At 47.9% G+C, this 21,101-nt stretch overlaps 3 protein-coding genes across 9 annotated transcripts in view; 2 read left to right on the top strand and 1 right to left on the bottom strand.

Annotated features, from left to right (window-relative positions):
• SSBP3 (single stranded DNA binding protein 3) overlaps positions 1-574 on the top strand; it is a 53,826-nt gene extending 53,252 nt beyond the window's left edge. For 3 of the 4 annotated variants that reach the window (XM_005521191.3, XM_005521190.3, XM_005521187.3), the window contains one exon: positions 88-574. In XM_005521191.3, the coding sequence (XP_005521248.2) occupies positions 88-117 (30 nt within the window). In that variant the 3' untranslated portion in view covers positions 118-574. The remainder of the gene's footprint in view (positions 1-87) is intronic. The other variant, XM_088060202.1, reaches the window with a different exon arrangement.
• A 5,486-nt stretch (positions 575-6,060) lies between these two features.
• MRPL37 (mitochondrial ribosomal protein L37) lies at positions 6,061-9,951 on the bottom strand. The gene is made up of 7 exons (XM_005521299.3): positions 9,555-9,951; positions 9,148-9,331; positions 8,588-8,703; positions 7,930-8,115; positions 7,506-7,663; positions 6,828-7,031; positions 6,061-6,267 (listed from the first exon to the last, which is right to left on the bottom strand). The coding sequence occupies exons 1-7, from the start codon at positions 9,949-9,951 to the stop codon at positions 6,190-6,192; spliced, it is 1,323 nt and encodes a 440-aa protein (XP_005521356.2). The 3' UTR covers positions 6,061-6,189.
• A 186-nt stretch (positions 9,952-10,137) lies between these two features.
• On the top strand, positions 10,138-21,101 carry CYB5RL (cytochrome b5 reductase like). 4 transcript variants are annotated; one of them, XM_014250962.2, is made up of 8 exons: positions 10,138-10,268; positions 10,480-10,671; positions 11,354-11,533; positions 12,373-12,521; positions 13,672-13,759; positions 16,795-16,899; positions 18,140-18,187; positions 19,789-21,101. In XM_014250962.2, the coding sequence occupies exons 3-8, from the start codon at positions 11,357-11,359 to the stop codon at positions 19,990-19,992; spliced, it is 771 nt and encodes a 256-aa protein (XP_014106437.1). In that variant the 5' UTR covers positions 10,138-10,268; positions 10,480-10,671; positions 11,354-11,356; the 3' UTR covers positions 19,993-21,101. The 4 variants fall into 4 exon arrangements, with proteins under 4 accessions (XP_014106437.1, XP_087916782.1, XP_014106436.1 ...); XM_088060656.1 differs by having other exon boundaries at positions 10,480-10,705; positions 17,984-18,187; XM_014250961.2 differs by having other exon boundaries at positions 17,984-18,187; positions 19,789-21,100.

Below are 21,101 nucleotides of genomic sequence, written 5' to 3'. Positions count from 1 at the left end.
GTCATCAGCCTCCTTTTGCATCCCTCTCTTGGATGTCCAAGGGTCTGACCCGCCTGGTTTCTCACCGTGGCTCTGTCTCTCTTGCAGTATTCCCCCAGCATGACGATGAGTGTGTGATTTCCCTCCCCCTCCTCCTCTCCAGGATCAAGAGAGTCAGCTGCCGTTCGGAGGATCTCAACGAATTATGCAAGAAGAAGAAGAAGAAGAAGCTAGGTGTATGGGCAGGGACACGCGTGGCGGGGGCCAAAACCCCAGGTTTAGTTTCATGCAATAAAAAGGCTGAACTTTTTATTCCATAAAACATGAAGGACAAAACTTAAAATATTTCAAGACATGACAAGACCCTTCTTTGTGCAGAAGGGTTTATATATGTACATGACACTTCTTTTTGGAAACAAACGGAAGCCTCTAGCACCCAACTCCGATCTCTTTGCTTTGTTCTTTTAAATAAAGACAGAAACCGAACCTGTTGTATGTTTGTGCCGTGCGACACCAGGAAGCTAGTCTAGATATAAAATCATGTTGTCTCTGTTGTAGTCATTTTTTTAAATAAACTGGACAGTTTACAATGGTGGTTTTCGTTCAGAAGGCCTGTTTTTCTTTTTTTTTCTTTTGGTTTTTTTTTTCCCTTGTATTTTTTGGGTTTTTTTTTTTTGTTCGTTTGCAGCACAACGCTTCCTCCTCCAGTTAACAAGATCTGCTTTGGGGAAGAGACTCCACCACCTCGTTACAAACTTGTTAACGCAGGTGACCCCTTCTAGGATCACATCCTCGAATGAATCGTGATCTTGCTCTCTGTGACTGTGGCATGCACTGTGTTAGTCTTTCCCCCCCCTCTGAGTACAAGAAGAAATCTCTTGTCCTTCCCTTCCCCAGAGTCCTTCAGCTGGTTCACTGCAAAAATTGATTTTTTTAATAATTTTTTTTTTTTTTAAATCCACTGAAAAAAAAGAAAGGGTTAATCTGACCTGGGACTTTGAAACTGTGATCTCCAGCTAACTTTGGGATTTTCTGGGGGTTTTATTTGCTTTGGGGGTATTTTGCAGGGGGGGGTTTCTTTTCTTTAGAGATGTGCTCTTGTCAGGATTTCACTTATCTATGATTTGGAACTGGATGGAGATATTTTTTAAGGAATTCTTGTTGTTAAAATGTAACCTTGCTATTCTGTAGGCTCGCTCTGTAATAAGAAAATAAAAATTAATGGCAAGCATCGAAGGCCCTTCCTTCTGGTGGGAGAGGAAGGGACGAGCCAAGGCGGCGGGTTGGGATCTCTGTACATGACACTACCCTGTAGTTTGGTCTTGGTTTTTCTCCAGCTCCCATTTCTGCTCCATGTATATCATATTCTGTAAAATATTCTCTCCCTTGGATTTGACCTTTGTGCGGATTATTGAAAGCATTGTATCTTGTTTCAGTGTTTTTTCTTACCTTGTAGTCTGGTTCGAAAATTACCGAGAGGGGAAAAAAAAAAAAAATTATTATACATTGTAGTTTGTGTACGATATTTGTTGATAATGTTTTATTAAAGGGATGTCTTTTTTCCGCACCCCTTCATTGAAATGTTTTTGGGGGACATTTGGCTTGTTTTTATTATTCTGACTGCAAGACGTGAGATGATGAAACAACTTTTTTTTTTAGTGTGTAATATGAATAATTTTTATTTTTTTTTTAATGTTTGCCTTCTTTTTCCTAGGCATCTTCATTCTGCTTTACCTGTAGAAAGTCAGGAGGGGAGGGAGGGGTGGGTGGGATGGGGGGGTTCTGAGAGTGTCAGTCTCATAGTTACAGTCAGGTTAATATTTTCCAACTAATGCAGATTTTGGGTTGCATTGCATACCCAGGGGCTCCCCAAGGGGTCATTTTTAACCTTTTCCACTTTACATCTCGTTCAGGTTTTGGGGGTTTTTTCCTTTTTTTTTTTTTTAACTTTTTTGTTCTGATGTGAGGAAATGAAAGGACCGGTTTTAATGTATTTTAAAATGAATAGCTAAATTATTGTCTTCATTGGTATGGGATGGTTTTTTGAATGAAATGGTTCCCCCTCCTTCTCCCCCCTCCCCCTGCTGTAATAAATATCAACATAAACATTTGATTTCGGTGCTCTGCAGTTTGTTTCTGGTGTTTGCTGCCAGACATAGGGTGGGAGTTGGGTATTTTTTCCCAACCTTTATCGAGGACCAAACCCCAGATTTGGGGTGCAGGAGTAGAGGTGCTGCAGAGCTGAGAAGCTGGCACTTTAGGGGGGCTGGCTGAGCCTGAGAATTCAAAATCCCAAAGGCATTTGGCTGCAGTTCAGGACCTAGGGGAGGTTTAACGATGCCTGCTTGTTTCTTGGAATATTTTTCTTTTTAAAGCATTTTGAAAATTCAGCCTAGAAAATGGTCGGTGTTGTCCACACCGGGCTGAGGATGTGCTGGCCAGACCCTTGGCCTCCCCACATGGAGCCCATCAGGCTGCAGGCAGAGAGGGGTGTTTTAGGGGCTAAAAGGGGTTTTTTTGGTACACTGTTCCCCAGGCTTTGGTCATTAGAGGCTGGAGGGGCTGGTCTGCCCTGCAGCAGCTCCCTGGGCCAGCAGCTGGGTGCTGCTACTTCCCTTTGCCAGAGTTCTGCACTGCTGGGAGGTAAGAAAGGGAGGGGAACACAAGAGTGTTGTTTTCAAATACATAAATACTGAGCTTGCAGTGCAGTCTGTGCCCCTCCTTGGCAAGAGCTGCCGTGCTGGGTGGGTGTGTGCACCACTGCAGGAACAACAGCTCCAGGAGCTGCTGGGGATGGAGAAACCCAGGCACCCCAACCTCATTCCCCATTGGGCAGCATCAGAGGCTGGAGGAAAGATGGGGAATTTTTAGGCCTTTGGATGGGTAGTTGCAAGTGCCAGGTGTCTGAAACACTCCCGGGAGCTGCTGTGTGAGACTTGTTCTCTACCTTTGACTAGTTGGGGCAGGACGTGGCTGCCTGTGAGCTCTCCCTCCTCAGGGGAATGTTCAGGTGTGGGCTGTGGGGGCTGTGGGCCATCCTGGAGCTCTGCTGCTCCTGGGGAATGCTCCCACCTGGCACTGGCAGCCAGGTCACTGCTGGAATTCCTGCAGTGAGCACCATGTGGCTGTGGATGCTCCCGGAGCACAAGGGCGAGGGGAGGATGCACTGGAAGGCTGCTGGGTTTGGGAGCCACCATCGTGCCTGCACAGCCTGAGGAGCAGCGTGTGTTTGCACCCTTTGCTGCCTGGGCAGTTTTGCTTCCAGGGTAATGCCACAGATGTCCGTGTGCAGGGCCCACAGCTGTGCCCCAGTGTGGATTTTGGCCCAGGCAATCACGTCCCCCTGTGCTTTGCAGAAAGTAGAGTGTGAGCACTGTCCATCACTTGGTTTTGTGACCCCTGAGGGGTTGAGGCTGATGAGGAAATCCTGCCCTTCCAGACCCCTGAGGTCACCCCTGCTGACCCAGACCCTGCCCAGAGCAGCAGGCTTCTGCACTGCTGCCTGTTGTGTTTTTATTGTGGGGCATAAAAAAGTCCTTACTGTTGGTTCTTAAGGGTTACAGACTGGTATTATTAAATATCACCATGAAACTGCCAAGTTCCCTCCTCGAAACGTCTCCTGAGTCCAGCCTCAGGGATAATTGTCTCCCCCATTAGTTTTCATTAAATTAAATGTGGGAGGAGGATCAGAACAACCAGGGGCTCCAGGCTGAGCACGGTGTGTACTTGTTGGCACGATGTGTGCAGCCTGTGGAGCTGGATTTTGCAGTGGGAGCGGTTCAGGGGAAGGGAGTGTGGAGTGGTGGAGAGCTCTCCTGTGGGCAGCCAGGCTCCTCTGGGTCCTGCAGAACTCTCCTGCAGGCAGCCAGGCTCCTCTGCCTCCTCATCTCGGGCTCCTGCCACCCCATTCTTGCACGTTCTGCTTCCCTGGCTGCCGTTCATGAAAAGTTAATGCCTGGCCCTGGTCCGTGCTGAGGTAACGCCATTCGTCTGCTGACAAGCCTTTATAACTTATTGATGCCAGCCCAGATGTGCTTCTGTGAGCCATTGCTGGGCTCCCCACCCCACCTCCCTCAGCTGGGCCGATTCCAGCAGGCCACGCTGGAGGAACTGGGAGAGCTGAGCCATGCACAGAGTGCTTGGGAAGCGCAGCAGGACACCAGGGACAGCTGGCAGGAGCTGCCTGGTTCAAGGGCCACGCCGGGCCAGCCTGAGCATCCGTGCCAGGTGCCAAGCTGGGAGCTCCACCTGCCCCCACCTTGAGCTCCTCTCCAGGCCCTCAGAGGAGTGTTCCCTGCACAAGGATCAGCTGCTGCTTCCAGTGAAGCACGAGTACCGCTTCCCCTGGCCTCAGGTGAGAGTGGCTGTGCCTCAGCAAAGCAGGGACACGGCCTCACACGCTTGTGTGTGATCCCCTCGCCTCCAGCAGCTTCCTGATGCCCCACACAAGCCCTGAAGCCTCATTTTCCTGCTGACCATCCCGTGTCTCCCTGCTTCCGCTATTTTTCAAAACTCCCTTTGCTCTGCCGTCGTCCATCCCTCCGTGTGCTCGTGCTTTGTCTCAGCTCAGTTTGGACACAGCAGGGTTCCAGCTTCCCTCCTCTCTTCCCTTCAACTGCCTGCCCTGACAGAGATGTCTTTGTTGAGAGGTAAAAGCAGCTGAAGGGACTCTGCCTCTTCCACACAGCCCATCCCCACAAATTCCCACATCTACTAGAAGTACATGAGGTGTTTCACCTCTCCACAACCCCTCCCCACCACAGCTGCTCTTCCACCAGACTTCCTCAGGGAAATTCTCTCCTCAGGAATGCTAACAGGCAGCTGGCTGCCCGACAGGGCTTCCTCCCTGGGATGGGTAATGACCCGAAGCTGAAAGAGCGAGGGGATGTCAAGCAGGGTCCGTGTGATGCAGCAGGGAGCCAACAGCCCGAGAAAGAAACACCCACTGCGTGTGACAGGCTCCGCAGAGCACAGCTCTGTTAAAATGTATTCCCAAACACCTGGGAGCAAATCACAGACCTGAGCAGATTTACCCCGATGAGCTGAATTAGGCATCCCTCGAGCAGGCAGGATTATGATGCAGAGCAATGCAACACTTAGGAGGTTATTTCTCTTTCGAGCACTTCTAACCATGGAGGGATTTGTTAATTTAGCTTGCAGCCACTGCATCCCCGTTTACGGGGTGCAATTGTTGGTTTCAAATGTGACTGGAGAACGTTCCCGAAAGCTGTGGAGTGGAGCTGCCTGATGGGCTGGGGCTGGAACACACAACTGGGGTGTTCATCCAGATGGCCAGGGATCACAAAGCACAGACCAGCCTCTGACACGAGACACTGAAGTGAGATGAATTTCTTGGAAATGTGCTCTTCCACACCTTAAAATAGCGCAGGCTGTCCTCTCCCTTCCCATGTGCTGGAGGGTACCAGAACTGCAAAACATTCTACATTTGGCTGCAGCTAATTTAGCTTTCATTTTACAAAACCCACACTAATCCCCCCATGTTAAAAAGAATACGCTTCCTGCTCAGTTAACTCTGTGTGGCAGGAAGAAATTCTTCCTTTGTATTTCTAGCAGCAAATACCAGCTACAGGCACCAAAGTTTCCCGCTACATTCTACACCACCTTCCCCAAATGCACAGGTCTCTTCATCCAGGATTGGGGGATAAAAGGACTGCGGTTCTACAGATCCAACAAAGCAATCCCTCCGATTAAGTGCTTTGGGAACTAAGCACAGGGCAGCACGACGCATCCCACAGCAGCCAGGAGTAAAACAAAGTCAAAGCCAGGCAGAATGAAAAAGGCTCATGGCTCAGGCTTTCCCCTTGAAGCTTTGTAAGTCTCTTCTGCATTCAGAGGGACTCAAAGCAACCTCAGGAATAGGTTTGAGTCTGGCTCTGTGCAGAAGCACACTGAGAGCAGAGCCTGCGCACAGGAATAATGACTGGCTTATGTTCTTCCCAGGCAATGGAGGAAGAGTGCAGGAGGATGCATCTGATGACTTCTCTAACCCAAATCCAGAGGTGAGCCCTAAAATGAAAGACTTTCTTCATGCACTGTTTAGTTAAAAAAAAAAAAATAAAATTTTACTTTCAGTAACAATATAATTTATTCTTTAAAGTAAATTAATCCACCTTTCTTTAATTATATGACAGTTCTGGCAAAGAGAAGCAGCAGGTACAGTTGGTGAAGTATTTTCATTTGAGCTGAATTTCACACAGTTCCATGCAGATACAGTGCCAGAAACTTCTTGAATGTGTCTGGCTGAAAGCCAGAAATTCCAGCGGGCTTCTGCAGAGAAAAAGACACGGATGCTCAGTTTGCAGTGAAGTGATTAATGTAGACAAACAACGGCTTTAAACATGCTTGAATAAGACTTTCAGGCATGGCAGCTTCCAAATTGTGCTCTCCCTCCCCAGAAGGGTTTGTGTGGGAGTACTTCCACTGGTGTCAATCTCAGAGGGCAGAACCCTTTTGCCTCTGAGATGCTCTCCCAGTACAACCAGTACAGGCATCCCTGTGCCCTATTTAGTCCCCAGAGAGGCTGACAGTTGCTTGTGAGCGCTCCCTTCCTCAGAGCTGGTTTTAAACAAGCACATTATGAGATGGTGGATTACAGCTGGAGGTATCTGCACACAGGAGTTCATGTTAAGCATGGCATGTCGCACATCAGCACTACAGATACTCAGAAACTGGTCCCCTCAGAAATACCTGCATAGGTAAAAATGAGGCCAACGTCCACTTCAACCCTCCAGCGAGTTTAAAACCTGCTGCAGCTCTTTGCCAGCTCCCAGACCCCAGCTGTGGTGAAAGAGCAGCATTTCCACAACCATTTCCCAAGTTTTCCGTACCGTAACAACTTTCTTCTTGATTTCTGGGACGCACTGGGCTCTCTCATACAGGTTCTGATCAGAGTCAATCCAGACTAGATTTTTTACACCATCATTAGAGACAAGGTCTGTTGTATTTAACTGGAACACCATGAACTGGAAGAGCTGTCCATCTGTGCCAATGCTTTGCACCACTACTGGCTGCTCCAAAACCTTGGGGTCATTCTAGGAAAAGAAGGGGCACGTGGGGGAGAATGTTTCAAAATCTAGTTACAACAGAAATTGTATGAGTACTTGCTGATTCTGCATCTTTGGGTTGGTTTAAAGCCAAGATTTTAATAAATATATTGTTACCTTGCCCAGAAAATGACTCTAGTCAAACAAGTTTTGAATGTAGATTTTGTATTTTAATTAAAATTCCTCCTTCAGCCAGCAATGAAGTGTCAATTTACATACTGAGCTGTGGGATGGGTAACAGTTTTACAGCTGAACTTACTTCCTGGCTCCTGCCCCTACCACCCCACTGCATCACATTCTCATTGCTGAGCAGTGGATTTATGGATTTCTGAAGGTTGGGTTTTCACCTCTGGGCTGGGAAGCTTGGATGTGAAAATGACTGTAAGGAGCTTTCAGGCCTCCCTACACTGGCTGCAGCAGGAGAGGAAGAAGAGAGGCCCAGCAGCAGCCTCCCATACGTACCCCGTGGAGCGCCTTGGCCTTGGCCAGCGCGTTGCCAAAAGCAAACATCAGCATTTTAGCACGGAGCTGTTCTGGTCTGAACCTGTCGGTGCGAACGTTGGCAGACTCCAGGAAGAACAGGGTGTGAGGATGAGAGTAGGGATAACCATCTCTGAAACCTAAAAGGCACATAATCATGTCAGAAACTGCTCAGGAAGACACTATGCAGCCAAGGTTTTCTCCCATTATCTTCAGGAACTGTTCAAGTAGTTTGCTGGGGTTTAAGTTCTTGTCCTCAGTCCTGCTTAGGCAACACTATACTCACCACAGGTCTGGAGCACTCTTCTGTCCTCCCATTCCCACATACTCCCTACCCTCAGCTGCCCCCAGAGGGACAAGGACTCCCAAGTTAACCCAAACACAGATGATTACCACCAACACTGACCTGTATCATTGAGCTCTTTGTACACATTCACCTCCTGAAGATCGATTGTAGGAGCAATGGGATAGAAGGTCTCCAGAACATGTTCTTTGGTGGCCAGTATCTCCTCCTTGGAGGCTACTGGTGGTATTGGGGTCATAGAGTTCATGAGTATTCCACTCAGGCCACGGACCTGAAGGAGGATGGATTCTGGAGAGGGAAATTCGGCTACAGTCAAACACTGCTGAAATAACATCAGGGAAAGATGTACATTTCCTTTTGCCAGTCTGTTCTGCAAGGCTCACTCTCTCCCCCTCACCTCCAAACCCATCTGTAGGTTCCTCTTCTAAAATGCCAATGTTAATTGCTAGGGTTAAATTCTCAACTAAATATCCTTAGAAAAACAACAGCACTGATTTAGGACCCGAGAAAATAAACAGTCAGACCTAAGACACTGGTTCCCTTCTCCCACCATCTTGTCAGTATTGATTAACACCTAATAATCTCCTCAAGGACAGCATCCTCCTATCATCCAAGGCTGCCCATGCCAACAGCACTATTTAAACCAGAAAGAATAACCTGGTTCCAGAAACCGTTTCATTTTCTCCAAGTCCTCATCCTTAAAGCCAGGAGCTTTGCTACCCCTCTTATCTTACATGCTTCTACTACAGCAGCAACTGACCTCTTTCCCATGTTGCTGCTATCCTGCAGTTTCTAGCCAACATCCTTTTACTCAGAGAAGGATACTTCCCAGACATTAACCGGCATAAATGCATCAGGTTTTCAAACAGCACTGGGCTGTAAAAGAGGAAAAGAAACAGTTACATAAAAATGAGATCATAAGAGCAGGCAGATGCTTCTAGGGCACAAATGCTGTAAAATTACTGTATGTAAAACATATAATGGCATAACACTCCCAAACAGAGATTGCAGATTGGTATCACACACACTGTTTCAAGTTGGCAGAGGTAATGCTTACAATTATTTTAAAAATTGATACTCTGCATCAGCTAGATCTTGAGTTGAAACACAGACATTGGCCTGAAAGAAGCTTTGATCTAGTGTAGTATTTATGTCAGTGCTACTGTCAATATTCAGAATAGGGTTTTATTTGTTTCTTTGGTTGTTTTGTTTGACAATCTGATACAAACGGATTTGCACAGCAGACCCTCCTTCCACAGAAGAGTTGTGTGTGAATTTTCTCTGCAGCGTTTAAAACCTCCCCTACAGCACAGGACTCACCAATATTTTTCCCTCCTGGGAGCCACCTCTGCTGTGTCCCAGAGCCGCGCGTGGCACACCACGCGTTTCGCCCTCTCCTCCAGCTCCTGGAGCCCCAGAGCAGGGTTATCCATAATGGCCTGCACGGCTGGGGGCAAACCTTCCACGAGCTTCGTCTTGGTGAGCCACTGCGCCTGCCGCACTCCTGGAAACACAACCCAACGCGAACTATCACACGTGTCAGCGGTGATCCTCAAGGCCCCCCTCCAACCCAAGCCATTCTACGTGTGACCGAGGCTGCCTGGCAGCTCACGGGGCTCAGCAGGCTCTTCACAGCCCGTGTTTTACACTCTGTGCGAGTAGAACCCTTGGCAGGCGGAGTGCTTGGGAAGGGGGCAACGCTGGGGCCGGCGCGGGGTGCCCGGTACCTTCCAGCATGCGGACACCCTGATGGCAGATGTAGCACCCGCGCTCCTTGTACAGCGGCATCTCCTCGTAGCGCGGCCCCGGCGAGTGCCAGGGGTCGCGCCAGCCGCGGTCCCAGGGCGGGAAGCGCGGCCGGGCCAGGCCGGGCACGTAGTGCAGCCGTTCCGCGTACGTGACGGTGCCCAGCTCCACCTGCTCCCGCACCGGCCGCGGCTCCGCCATCTCCGCCAGCACCTCCGGCGGCGGCCCGCGCACGGTCCAGGGCGTACGCGGCAGCGGCGCACGGTGGCGGGGCCGTCCCGCGCGGGGGACGATGCCGCGGGTGGGGCCCCGCGCCGCCGCCGCCGCCGCCACCCCCCCCCGCCTCAGCGCCATCGGCCCCGCCGCCATCCCCGCCATCCTCCTCCTCCCGCCCGCCGCCTCAGCGCCCGCCCGCCGCCATCTTGGCGAGGGCTCTTCCCCCACCGTCACCCCCGGTGACTGACGGCGGCGGCGGCCAATGGCGGGCAGGCGCGCCCCGCGGTAAGGGAGGGTCGGCAAATTGCCTGGCGGGTGAGGGGCAGGCGTTGGGTTGGTGAGCGGGGAGGTGCCTCTTCGCCTGTGGGGCAGGGGGAGGGCACTTGAGAGACCATCCCTGGGCGGGAGCCGGAGCTCGTGTGGCGGGGCCGGGGACGCTGTGCCCCGGGCCGGTCTATCCGAGCCCCCGGGCGTGCATAGTAAGTGCTCGAAAGTCTGTGAATCTGCGCAGCCCCGAGCCCGGGCGTCTCGGACTCACCCGCGGCAACGTCGGGTTACCCCCCGTTCATAGCCCGTGGGTGCTGCGGGCCCCCGGACAAAGCGGGCGCGGTGGGAAGCCGGGCCAGTCGCCTTTGGTTCTCTCTTCCTTTCCCCGCCCGCCTCCTTAAAATAAGTGTGTTTCTGTTACAGGGGTGAAGGTTAGTTAATTAATTGACCTTGACAATGAAACTGCTGGAAGCGCTAAATGTTCGCTTCCTCCGCTTCGTCACCCGTGGCTTCATAATTTCCTGTGGACCGCCTTGTGTCCGGGGGATGTGGACACAAGAGCCTTGTGATCAGCCGTAACTCGGCCCGTGTGTGAAAACAGCGGCGTCCGCCGAGGTCTGCAGCATGGTTTTGACCTGAGGAGTGTTCAGTGGGTACAGCTCCTTGGGAAGCAACGGGAGCGAGGGATGAAGTCCTGTGGTTCTTGGCCTCCCCTACCTATGCGTTTAAAGCCCTGTATTCAAAGTCTATAACCAAAGTGGTTGTTTGCCTGAGACTTTGTCCTCTTTGTCTCAAGTCTCTTGGCTCTGAGGACTGCTTTCAGCTCACTGCCCTCCCCCACTCCAAAGCTACACAAAACTCAGGCCACATCTGGTGGCTGGGTTTGCTGCCCATTGTCCTGGTGGTTGGGTTTGTCACCCTATCTCTGGGACCGAGCAGCAAGATTTTTAAGATGTTTCTGCTCCGGGTGACCAAGCTGCTCTTTTGTAGGAAATCACCACGGCGGAACGAGCAGGATTAAAGGGTGTAGCTTTGGCTGGGCAGCCTGTCTGGGGAGGAGGGCCTGAGGCTGGGCTGAGCCTCTGCTCTGGGCTGGTGGCTCTGAGGTCTGGTGTTTGTGCAGAAACATTGAGCACTTGAGCAAAAATGGGGTGTTACACATCGGCTCCAGGTTTTCCATTTGACACACGTGCAAGATGCTCGAGAGAGATTTTCTCAGTCCTCCGAAAACACCCAGCTGATGAGCACACGCTGCTTTTCGTCGTGCTGGGTTTGATGCAGGGCTTGTGTTTTGCAGGCAATGAGTGACAACGAGCAGGACTGGCTGGCTCTGAGGCCTCAGGAACCTTCTCCATCCCAGTGCTGCGGCAGCGGCTGCAAGCCCTGCATCTACGATGTGTACGAGAAGGAGCTTGCACAGTGGGAGAGAGCCAAAGCAATGCAAGACAAAAGCCTTCTCCTGGGAAAGAAGGAGCAGGTCGATTTATCTTCATCGCATCCTGGAGCCTGTGCTTTGATCGTACTTGTTCGAGTCTGGGGTTGTGGTGATGGGTGAGGGATGCTGGGATAAATTAAAGTGGTGTTTTAGGAGAGGGCTGTAAATGCAATTCCCCAAACTCTGCTTTCACCCTCCCCCTTGGCCGCTCTCTCCCTGCTGTAATGTGATTTTCCAAGTGTAGAGTTCTCCCTGGTGTCGCATTACAGCTCTGGCTCTGCAGCTTCTTCTCTCTGAGTTTCCTCGGAGAAGCTTTGTTTTCCTCACCTTTTCATCTTTGCCTGATTTTTAGACTCAGATTTTGATGCTGAGAAAAAGCTGTGTTGTGTGTAGTGGAGCAGTTGCCTTCAGAGTGTAATTTTTAAGCCTGTCAGTACCCTTTTACATAAGATTAACTATGCTGGGTCAAACAAAAAAGATCAGCTGAAACAACTGACAATATTTTTTATTCACTGTAGCCATCAGCAGGTTGCAGAGTTGCCCCCAAAGCAGCACTTGGCTCTTTTAGCAGAATTATTTCTGTTTGTTTCCAGACATGAGAAAATGATTGCAGTGAGTCATAATAGGATGACCTTGCTGTAAGGTGTAAAAAAATGTAATTTAAAAAGGTGGTGGTGGGGAGAAATGCAAGATCCCAAAGTGCATGCTGCAGAACATGATAATGAATCAGCAGAGAGCTGAAATTTGCACCGGGCCTCGGTGTTTAATACACGTCCTGAGTGTCTCTGGCACTAAATTAGCACGCACGTTTGCTTCCAGAGAAAAATGAAATAATAAAAGACACCATCTAACCAAGTAATTATTTATTGTTGTTCTTGCAGAGCAATAATTCAGAGCTGAATCCAGATACATTCACTGCATTCAGCGTGAGCTCAGTGGAACAGCTGACAGAGGACACCTACCAGTACAAATTTGAATTACCGGGAAATAGCAGCTTGCGATTGAGTTTAGGACAACATATCGTGTTAAGGTATTGTTCTCTGTGCTAGTTAAACAGTCTGCATTATGTAACCTAACATGTAGGGTTTTGTCAATAGACAAAGGCTTCATAGCAGGCAAATCATGATTTCTGTATCTCCACAATGACACAGATGAAAGAGCTCGTGAGCTCGCTGCCTCTACTAATTCTATGGTAAAAGCTGCAGTTTTCTTCAGCATTATCCCTGCGTTGGTGGCTCAGAAAGAGCTAGGTGTGATTAAGAAAATACATTTGCAGAAAGAAAGATTTAAAAGAATAGATGTTACAACAGATTATTTACTCCAGTGTGTTGAAACAAAGACAATGAGCTGCACTTGCCCCAGAGCTCAGTATTTTAGGCCCTGTATCTTGGGGTAACTCAGCACCCCAGTACCCAGTCACTGCCTGACTGATTTCCAGCAAAACAACCCTCCTATGTAGTTTGCTGCTTGCCAGAAAGGGGCCACTTGGGGAAAGTTTCTGTCTCTCAGCCATCTGTGGTGATCATTGCCACACAGAGAAAGTCCTGTTACGATGCCATTGATGTGCATCTGTCGACGTCCCTGGTACAGTCAGGGCTGGTGTGTGCAGCTGGTTCTGCTGACAGCACACGCTCCTCCCTCCAGCCCTGGCTCATCACACAGCACAGAAAAAGGTTTGGTCACTTCAATCAATTCCTGTGGTCAGTAGCAAAGAGCAGGGTGGATAATTCCATGGAAAGGGAAGACTTACAGGAAGATACATTCTATATTGACAAGGCCCAAGGTCAAGGCTGTGCCTTGGCTTTTGTTACTTGATTACCAGATGCTGACTGGATGCAGAAAGTGACCCCAGCTCAAAAGGGACAGCAAACTTCTCAAAAAGAAAACAGCAAAGTGTTTTCTCTCCCCTTTGCCTTGTTTCTTTCAAGAACTCTTGCATGTTCTTGAAAATCCCTTTCAGGGGTGTGTCCAGGAGCTGGATGTGGTACAGCTGAGGCCACCACTGGGAAAACAAAAGGTGCTGTTAGCCATTATGTTCCCCCTGGATTTTTGCCTCTGGAAGGGAAATGTTTTGCATCTGTGCACAGGCTGGGCCACTGGGAAGAGGACCTGTGTCCCAGAGAGCTGCAGGAGCCCCCCAAATGACCCAAGTCACAGGGGTTTCCTGTTTCTCTTCTCAGAGGAGTGGTGAATGGTTTGGAGGTCCAGAGAGCCTATACTCCAATTAGCCCCAGGAATGCAGAAGGTTACTTTGAAGTTCTAATTAAAGTAAGTAAGCCTGGACAATATGGATTACAACATAAGGTGTTTTCTTTAGGAACCAAGCATGATGTCAGTGCTTCAAGTGAGACTCTCTCAAATCCCTCATGGACTGTTTCTCTGTTGTTTTAAAGCATTTGTGCTTTGCTGGTAAAAATTGCAGTTTTTCCCACAACACTGAAAGCAGTTCACACACAAACAAGTGCTTTGCAGCAGAAGCCCTGGGATCACTTGGGAGAGCCCCTTAGGTGGAAAGATATGTCCATTCCACTTCTCTCCTTTCATTTTGCTTTTTCAGGCTGTCTTTGAAATCACAGCCATTTGTCAGCCCAGCTGAACCACTGATTTTGGGAAATGTTTGCTCTTACCCTCCCCTCTGTATTTTACTTGAAGAACACCCCTCTGTCAGTGGGCAGCTGCTCCTGGTGTGCAGACAGGGCTCTGGAGCTGCAGTCTGAGAGGGACTTTGTGGCCCACAGGGCAGAGAGGTGTCCCATAGACACAGGCTGCATCTGTTGAGGTGGACATGGTGGCAGAGCCCATTTTGAACAAGTGTCCTCACCTTTATGGAGTCAATCACAAAATGCTTGTTGAATTCAAAAGGATTTTATAGGAGATTTGGCTGGAAAATAGTCTCATGTAAGTCTTCAGGGTGCTCATAAATTATTATTTTGTGTGGCAAATACTGACTTCAACATTTTTCCAATACTGCATCTGTATGTCAGGAGGGACTCCTCAGGGCAGACACCGACTTCAGTACAGGTGTGAAATTCAGAGTGCTGGGTATCTCAGGTGGCTTGCAGAGAAGGGCCACTTGTCCTCTGCCTGTCTTCCAGGATTTCATGTTTCTGGGGTTTATTATGCATCGTATGTTCAAATACAAGCCCTGCTCTTTAGAAAAGTCAACAGCTTCTCTAGGACACCTGTGGGAGGGTCATTTCCCCATTCTTGTGGCAATTGGTGTGTGGTAGGGGAGAGAAATGTTGCATTAATAGGATACATTCACAGTATGACGGTGAAATTTCATGTATAGCGGCTCATTACTCACAGTTTTTGCATTTCAATAATAATAGTAATGATTGTAATGATACCTTTGCTTTATATAGAACCTTTCATCCCAAAAGGAGCTATAGTTATTCTCTGGCAGTGACAAAAGAGGTTGGTAACACCCAGTGTAAAGCAGCCATTTTTATAACTCACTCTGTAGGTTGTGGTATATTTCACACTATTGAGGCAATTTTGGAAAGTAGTATATTATTATTACTATGCAATCCAAGCACTGTTCAAACCCTTCTGTCTCCTGTTATTACAGCATTGCATTTGTGATACTACAGTTAAGAGTGAGGGAGTTGCCATTTACAGAGCATAACCCTCTTTTTGAGTGATTTTATAATGTTAGGGTTTATCTCCATGTAAAATGGGGTGTGGAAGTTTTCCCCCAGGAGGTAATTTTTTTTTCCTTTTTATGTAGAAAAATTCATTTGAAACCCACTCAATCGCTTTTCACTTCAATTTTTTGGAAATAATTTTGGTGAAAGAAGGATTGTTTTAGTTTCCATTACCCCAGTCCTTTGGGAATGGGCAGAAAGTGGACTTTTCTGTTCTTGCCTTGGGTTTCCAGATGTAGTTGAAGAAGGGAGGTATAAAATTTACTTCTCTGAAGCAAGTGCACACTCTTTGCATGAGATTTAGCACCTGCCCAGAGCCCTCTGAACATAAAAGAATTCTGACAATAACTCAGAGCCTGGTTACGTGTGTGTGATTTACCTTTTGAATGTAACAAATGGTGCTAATACTTCTTAATATTTCAGGTTTAAGTGAGAGGCTGGGAGGGGAGGAGCATCTGTGTTCTTTCTTAGCTAACACTGCTTACAAGCACAGGCTCCCTCACTTGCTTTTTCTGAGCTGCTTTGTGGTTCACCAATTTTGTTTGCCTGCAGTGCAGCTTGGTGGCCAGCCAAGGCACTGGGGTGTGGAGCCAGACTCCTCTCAATGCCTGTGCATGAAATACCCCCAAACACACTTCTTTTGTGTGGGCTGGAGTGGCCAAAGGCTTGTATCACATCCCATCTTCTGACCCCTGGTTGTGTTGCTCTTCCCCAGGCTTATCCTTGTGAGACCCATTGTGTGCTGCAGCTTTGGGTTTTTCAGCTCTTGCTGCTTGGGCCAGTCCTGGTTCTCCAGACACATCCCAGACCGTGGCCACTCTTTTGCTCACATTTTTTCTCTTAAAACATTCAGTGGTCACACATTTAGGGCATGGATGGCAACATGACTGCTTGGACAAGGCCTTCATTTTCCAGCCTCTCGTCCCTTCTCTGTTTCCAGCGAGCACTGAGCCCTTCTCCTCACTCATGAGTGAGATCAGCATTCCTGCAGACAACAGCCTGGAAAATGTTGCTTGTGCCTACTAGAAAGTGAGGCAGGTTTTTTGCTCGTGTTTTTCTTCCATGGGGCCAACATTAACATACTCTTTTGGAACTGTGGAGGCATCCCTCAGCATCCAGATGATCTGTTCTGAAAACAAAGATTTTTACAAAGGAGAAACCTGGCTTAGGGTCACTAATTGTATCAGCGCAGCATCTGAGAGACTGAAACAAAGCAAGAGCTATGTGGTGTTTATATAAGTAACAGTACCCAGAGGGTATTTCCAGACCCCATACCCCTAGATCTGGAGAACACTTGAAGGCCTGCACTGCACTGTGCTTTGCATTCAAGACACTCTTCTCTGTGTGCTTTGTAAGCAAGAACTCTGATAAGCTTTTTCCAGTTTTGGAAATTCAGGCTGCGTGAGAGGGGGTTTGTGTTTACATTATAGTCAAGCTGGAGTGGTTCCAATATGATTTAATTTAAATGTCTTTGTTTTGGGTATAACTTTGAGTTATTTTTCAAACAGAAAGATCTTTCTTTCTTTTTTAAATACACGAAATGTTTCTTTGTCCCCTTTTCATTTAAATGTAGATAACTTTATAATTGACTTTAAGCTGGGAAACTTTCCAATGACGTATAATTATTCTTTTCTTTTGTGCAATGTTTTTTATTAGTGCTATGAAGCTGGGCTAATGTCAAAATACATAAAAACATGGAAAAGAGGAGACGTGGTCTTTTGGCGTGGGCCGTTTGGAGGGTTCCCATACCAACCTAATAAGGTTAGTTCCTAAGAGCTATAGGATGCTTCAGCCTGTGGCAGCAAGCTTTGTTCAGTATTCTGAAGGGAAGGCATCAATTTGATTACTGTTTTCATGACTATTTTAGAGACTTCCTGGGTTACTGTACAGTGTGACAGCATTAGCAGGCAGTTGGAGCACCTTCTTGAACTGCAGAATATTTAAGAGGGGAGGAGGAGGTGGATGGGAGACAGGAAAATATTAGCAAGGCTCTGTGTTCATCACTTGCATTAGGAGTTCCTGCAAAGGGAACTTTCTTTGCACCAGCAATGAGTGTGGATGGGTTTTTGCCTGATTTGATCCACATCTCTGTGTTGTGACTGAATAGAGGCAAAGAGGATGTGTTAATCTTCTCCTCTCTTGGGTATTCCCTGAGCTGTTGAGGTGTCAGGTCGCTCCCCAAACGCTGATCCCACCTGCCAATACCAGGCTGGCTGCAGGGAAAGGCAGATCTGGTTTCATGGGGAGGCTTCTCACACACACTAATTCAGTTACTTAATTCTGACCTTTCCAATGAGGAGCAAATTTGAAACACTGGTCATTAAGATCCTGAAGCCTTTTGGGGTTTTTGGTGAAGTTGTTTTTAAAGGTTTTTTCCCACAACAAAAATAAGTAAAATCTGAGTGGCCAAGTTCTATGCAGAGCAATTGTGTCCTGCTTCCTGACACACTCATTTCTTCCAGAGGACGTTCAGGATTTTACTTTGCAGCAACCAAGAGAAACCCAAGGAGCATTTTCAGTGGAAGAAAACACAGTGGGTCAGCAAAGCGTACTGCAGGATTGAAACTGAAACATGAATTAATTGAAATTGAGGCTAAAGTTAGGATAAATTATTATATTTGGGTAAAATCCAGTTTTGTTGGATTTGATATGTAAACCCTTTAAGTGCTATCTGTAATCCTTTGCAGAAAAATACATTTTGGGATCTGAATTTACCAGTTCATGACCTTCTGGTATGTTGTTTCTCAAGAGACCCTTTACCAGGGTGGCAGTAAGAGGAACTGACTATGAGCACACCCATTTCCAGCCACTACAGCTCATTCCAAATTCTCTGTTTTGTTGTTAGCATGGAGAACTCCTCATGCTGGCCTCTGGCACTGGCCTTGCACCAATGATTCCTATCCTTCAGTCCATAACAGATGATGAAGAGGATGAAACCTTTGTAACTCTTGTTGGCTGCTTCCCTACCTTTGACAAAATTTATTTAAAACCTCTTCTGCAGGATCTGGCTCGGTACTGGAATATTAGAATATTTTATGTCCTAAGCCAGGTAAATAAGTGAAGTGAGTTTGTGTGAGGGTTCTGTGTTCTGGATGAGCCTCTGCCTCCTCCACTTTTCCATAAGCATGATCTTAATTCTTTCCCAGTCATCCTGCCTAATTTGTGATCCAGTAACTGCTGTTCTTAAATCTGCTGCATGTACTCACACTGCTGCTAGTCTGGAGAATTGATGGCCATCTGGAAGTGACCATCACTGTTCCTCTCTGCCTCCCTGTTCTGTTGGGATGGACCTGCTGTTCCATAGTCACTGTTGGTTATTGCCCCCCATTTCAGACAGTTGTTGCTGTACAGTTAAGCTGATTTTTTTCTTCCTAATACTAGTGACTTAATCTGTCCTTATCTTCCATTCTTTGCTCATGGCTAGAGCTCTCCTCTGGTGTGCTAGCACCAACTTCCCAGCAATTATTTTTCCTTGCTGACCCATTTTTAAACTTCTAAAAGTTGTTTCCCCCTCTGTAAAATTACTTTTCTGCCACATTCATGGGATGAAGGCATACATCTCAATGGTCTTACATTTTGAGCAGTCTTTTTCATTTCCATTTGGTCCCAAAGTTGCCTGTGTTCTGCATGGATTTGGTGGTTAAAAATTATTTCCGTCAGAAATGAGGATTCATTGCTGGGAGGATATAGAAAGAATTATTTATGCTAAGGGAATGAATCCCACAGCATTTTTAGTTTCTCAGATGAATCATTTCTTGTATCTCTCACAGTGGAACTGCCTCACACATTCTGTTCCACATGTGGCCTCAGCAAGATGAGATTTGGTAGAGGGAAATGTGCTGGTGACTTGCCCCCCCCCCCCCCCCAGCTGCTCTGTAGGAGCATAACCATAATTATCTCTGGTGACATGGCTTAAATACCCTTTCCAGGGTGTTTAAACTCTGACTGCTGTCTCAACAGCATGAGGAGGTCTTGAAATTCAATCAGTGAAAGGCACTAAACCCACCTGACCCCTGTCAACACTGTCTGCCCCTCCTCTCTCCCTTTTTACCTCTCTTAGCTGGTTTGTGGTAGTCCAAGGCTGGCTCGTGCATCCTCCCTCCTGGGATTATGTATCTGTCTGTATTTCATTGTGCTGCCTGTCACCACCACATCTGAGCACCTTCTGCTCCTGATTAATTGCAGCAGGGGAATCCCTGCTGGATCCAGCGCCACAGGATCTGACACTTCTCATGGGATCAGAGCTGTATTTGGAGCAGAGCTGGCTTCTTTTGCTTTTGGTCAAGGGAGATGGGACTGAAAGAGACTTGGGAATGGGAGAGGCAATGGAGAGGAATAGACCTGAGACTTGGGAATAGGTGCCCTGGGAGATGGATCTCAATGGAGGAAGTTCTGCAGCATTTATTAGTGATAGTTACACCCTGGTTTTGTTCAGTCCCCTCTGAGTGAGTGGCCAGGTCCTGTGGCAAGGAAAGATTTCATCTGGGCTTGGGAAGAGGAATGCAGCTCTCAGGGAGGGTCAGTGTCACCCACATGGTGTCACAAAGGTGAAAATCGTCCTGTGAATTACTCTGAGGGGAAGACGGAGATTCAGCTCTAAGCAATGTTGTCCTTTTAATGTCACACACAGCAAACCTTTTACCTTTCCAGGAAACTTCGCTGGAAAAACTCCCTTGGAGCTATCAGGAAAACACGTATACTGGTCGTCTCAGTGAAGACTTGATGAAGACAATAGTAAATTCCTGTCGAAGAAGGCCGTTTGTACTAATTTGTGGCTCTTCTGCATTCAATGAAGACATGAGCAGATACTTGAAAGCTGCAGGAGTTGAAGAAAATTCCTATTTTGTCTTTTAGCAGGGCATTCCTCACCTGAGGAACCTTAGGCTGAGCCTTGGATGTCCTTGTTTCTTTGCAGACATCGCACAAAACGGGCCTGCTCAGAAGACTGAGCTCCTTGGAGCAACTATTTGTTGGTCCTCCCCTCGGTGGTGTAGTAAGGGACAGGTGCCATTCCAGAGTGGCTGGTACATGGTGTGCCACCCATACCTCAGGTACTAGGATGGCACTTGCAGTGGAAGTCTTCAAGGGCAATTTTGAGAGAGAGCTCTCCTGAGAGGGTACTAGAAAGCATCCATGCACACAGCTCTTCTGTAATACAAAGATTGGTGACTTGCTTTGCAGTCTGTTATTCTGCAGCAGTATTGTGCCCTGTTAGGTGTCCAGAGGAGAGATATAATCCTCAGGGATCCTTGCCAGGCTAAGGGGACAGCAGAGTCGGGATCATTTTGATTCTGTCATGTGCAGGCTGATGTCAGGCAAGTCCCTTCAACCTCACTGTGCTTCATCTGCCCCACTATACACTAATACAGAGAAGGTGGCACTGATTTCTGAAAACAGCCATTCCAGCTCTATCTGGAAAAAGTATCCATAAGGATGGAATGACACGTTCTGTCTAGTGAGAACTTAGGCTGAGCTCCTGCCCTGGCACAGCCTGTGTTACCTACCCTGTGCTTAGCCCTTGAAATGCTACCTAGGGAGACAAAGAGCGTGTCCTAAAAGTGGGAGAGTGTGGCTGGGTTGTGGCTGCTGTCTGTCAGGGAGGACGGTTGTTTGCTTTCCATGTCCCCTAAGTGCTGTATCATAGCCCTGACTCATTAAATTGAACCTTTTTCCAAATAAACAGCTGTTTAGTGTTGTCACAGGACTCTCTCAGGTGCCTGAGGAGGTTCCCTGAGCATACAGGAACACCACCTGAGGAGGGAAAGCTGCATGGGGTCTGCTGGAGAGCTTCCCTGTGGGACAGGGAGCAGAGCCAGGGAGCTGCCTCAGGAATGGCATCCTGGCACAGCACCCAGCCTGGGCACCTGCTCCCCTTCTTCTTTTTTCAGTCCAAAATGCTGCTGCTTTTCCTCTGAGGGAGCTGCTGTCCACTATTTTACCTTCTTAGACTGCTGTGTTTAGTA

The sequence above is a fragment of the Pseudopodoces humilis genome, chromosome 10 (genome assembly GCF_049639895.1).
Source record: "Pseudopodoces humilis isolate 2021_Gansu_Grassland_sample_001 chromosome 10, ASM4963989v1, whole genome shotgun sequence".
Classification (NCBI taxonomy): domain Eukaryota; kingdom Metazoa; phylum Chordata; class Aves; order Passeriformes; family Paridae; genus Pseudopodoces; species Pseudopodoces humilis.
Note: the sequence above shows the minus strand (reverse complement) of the source record. Positions and strands in the feature narration are given on the sequence as shown.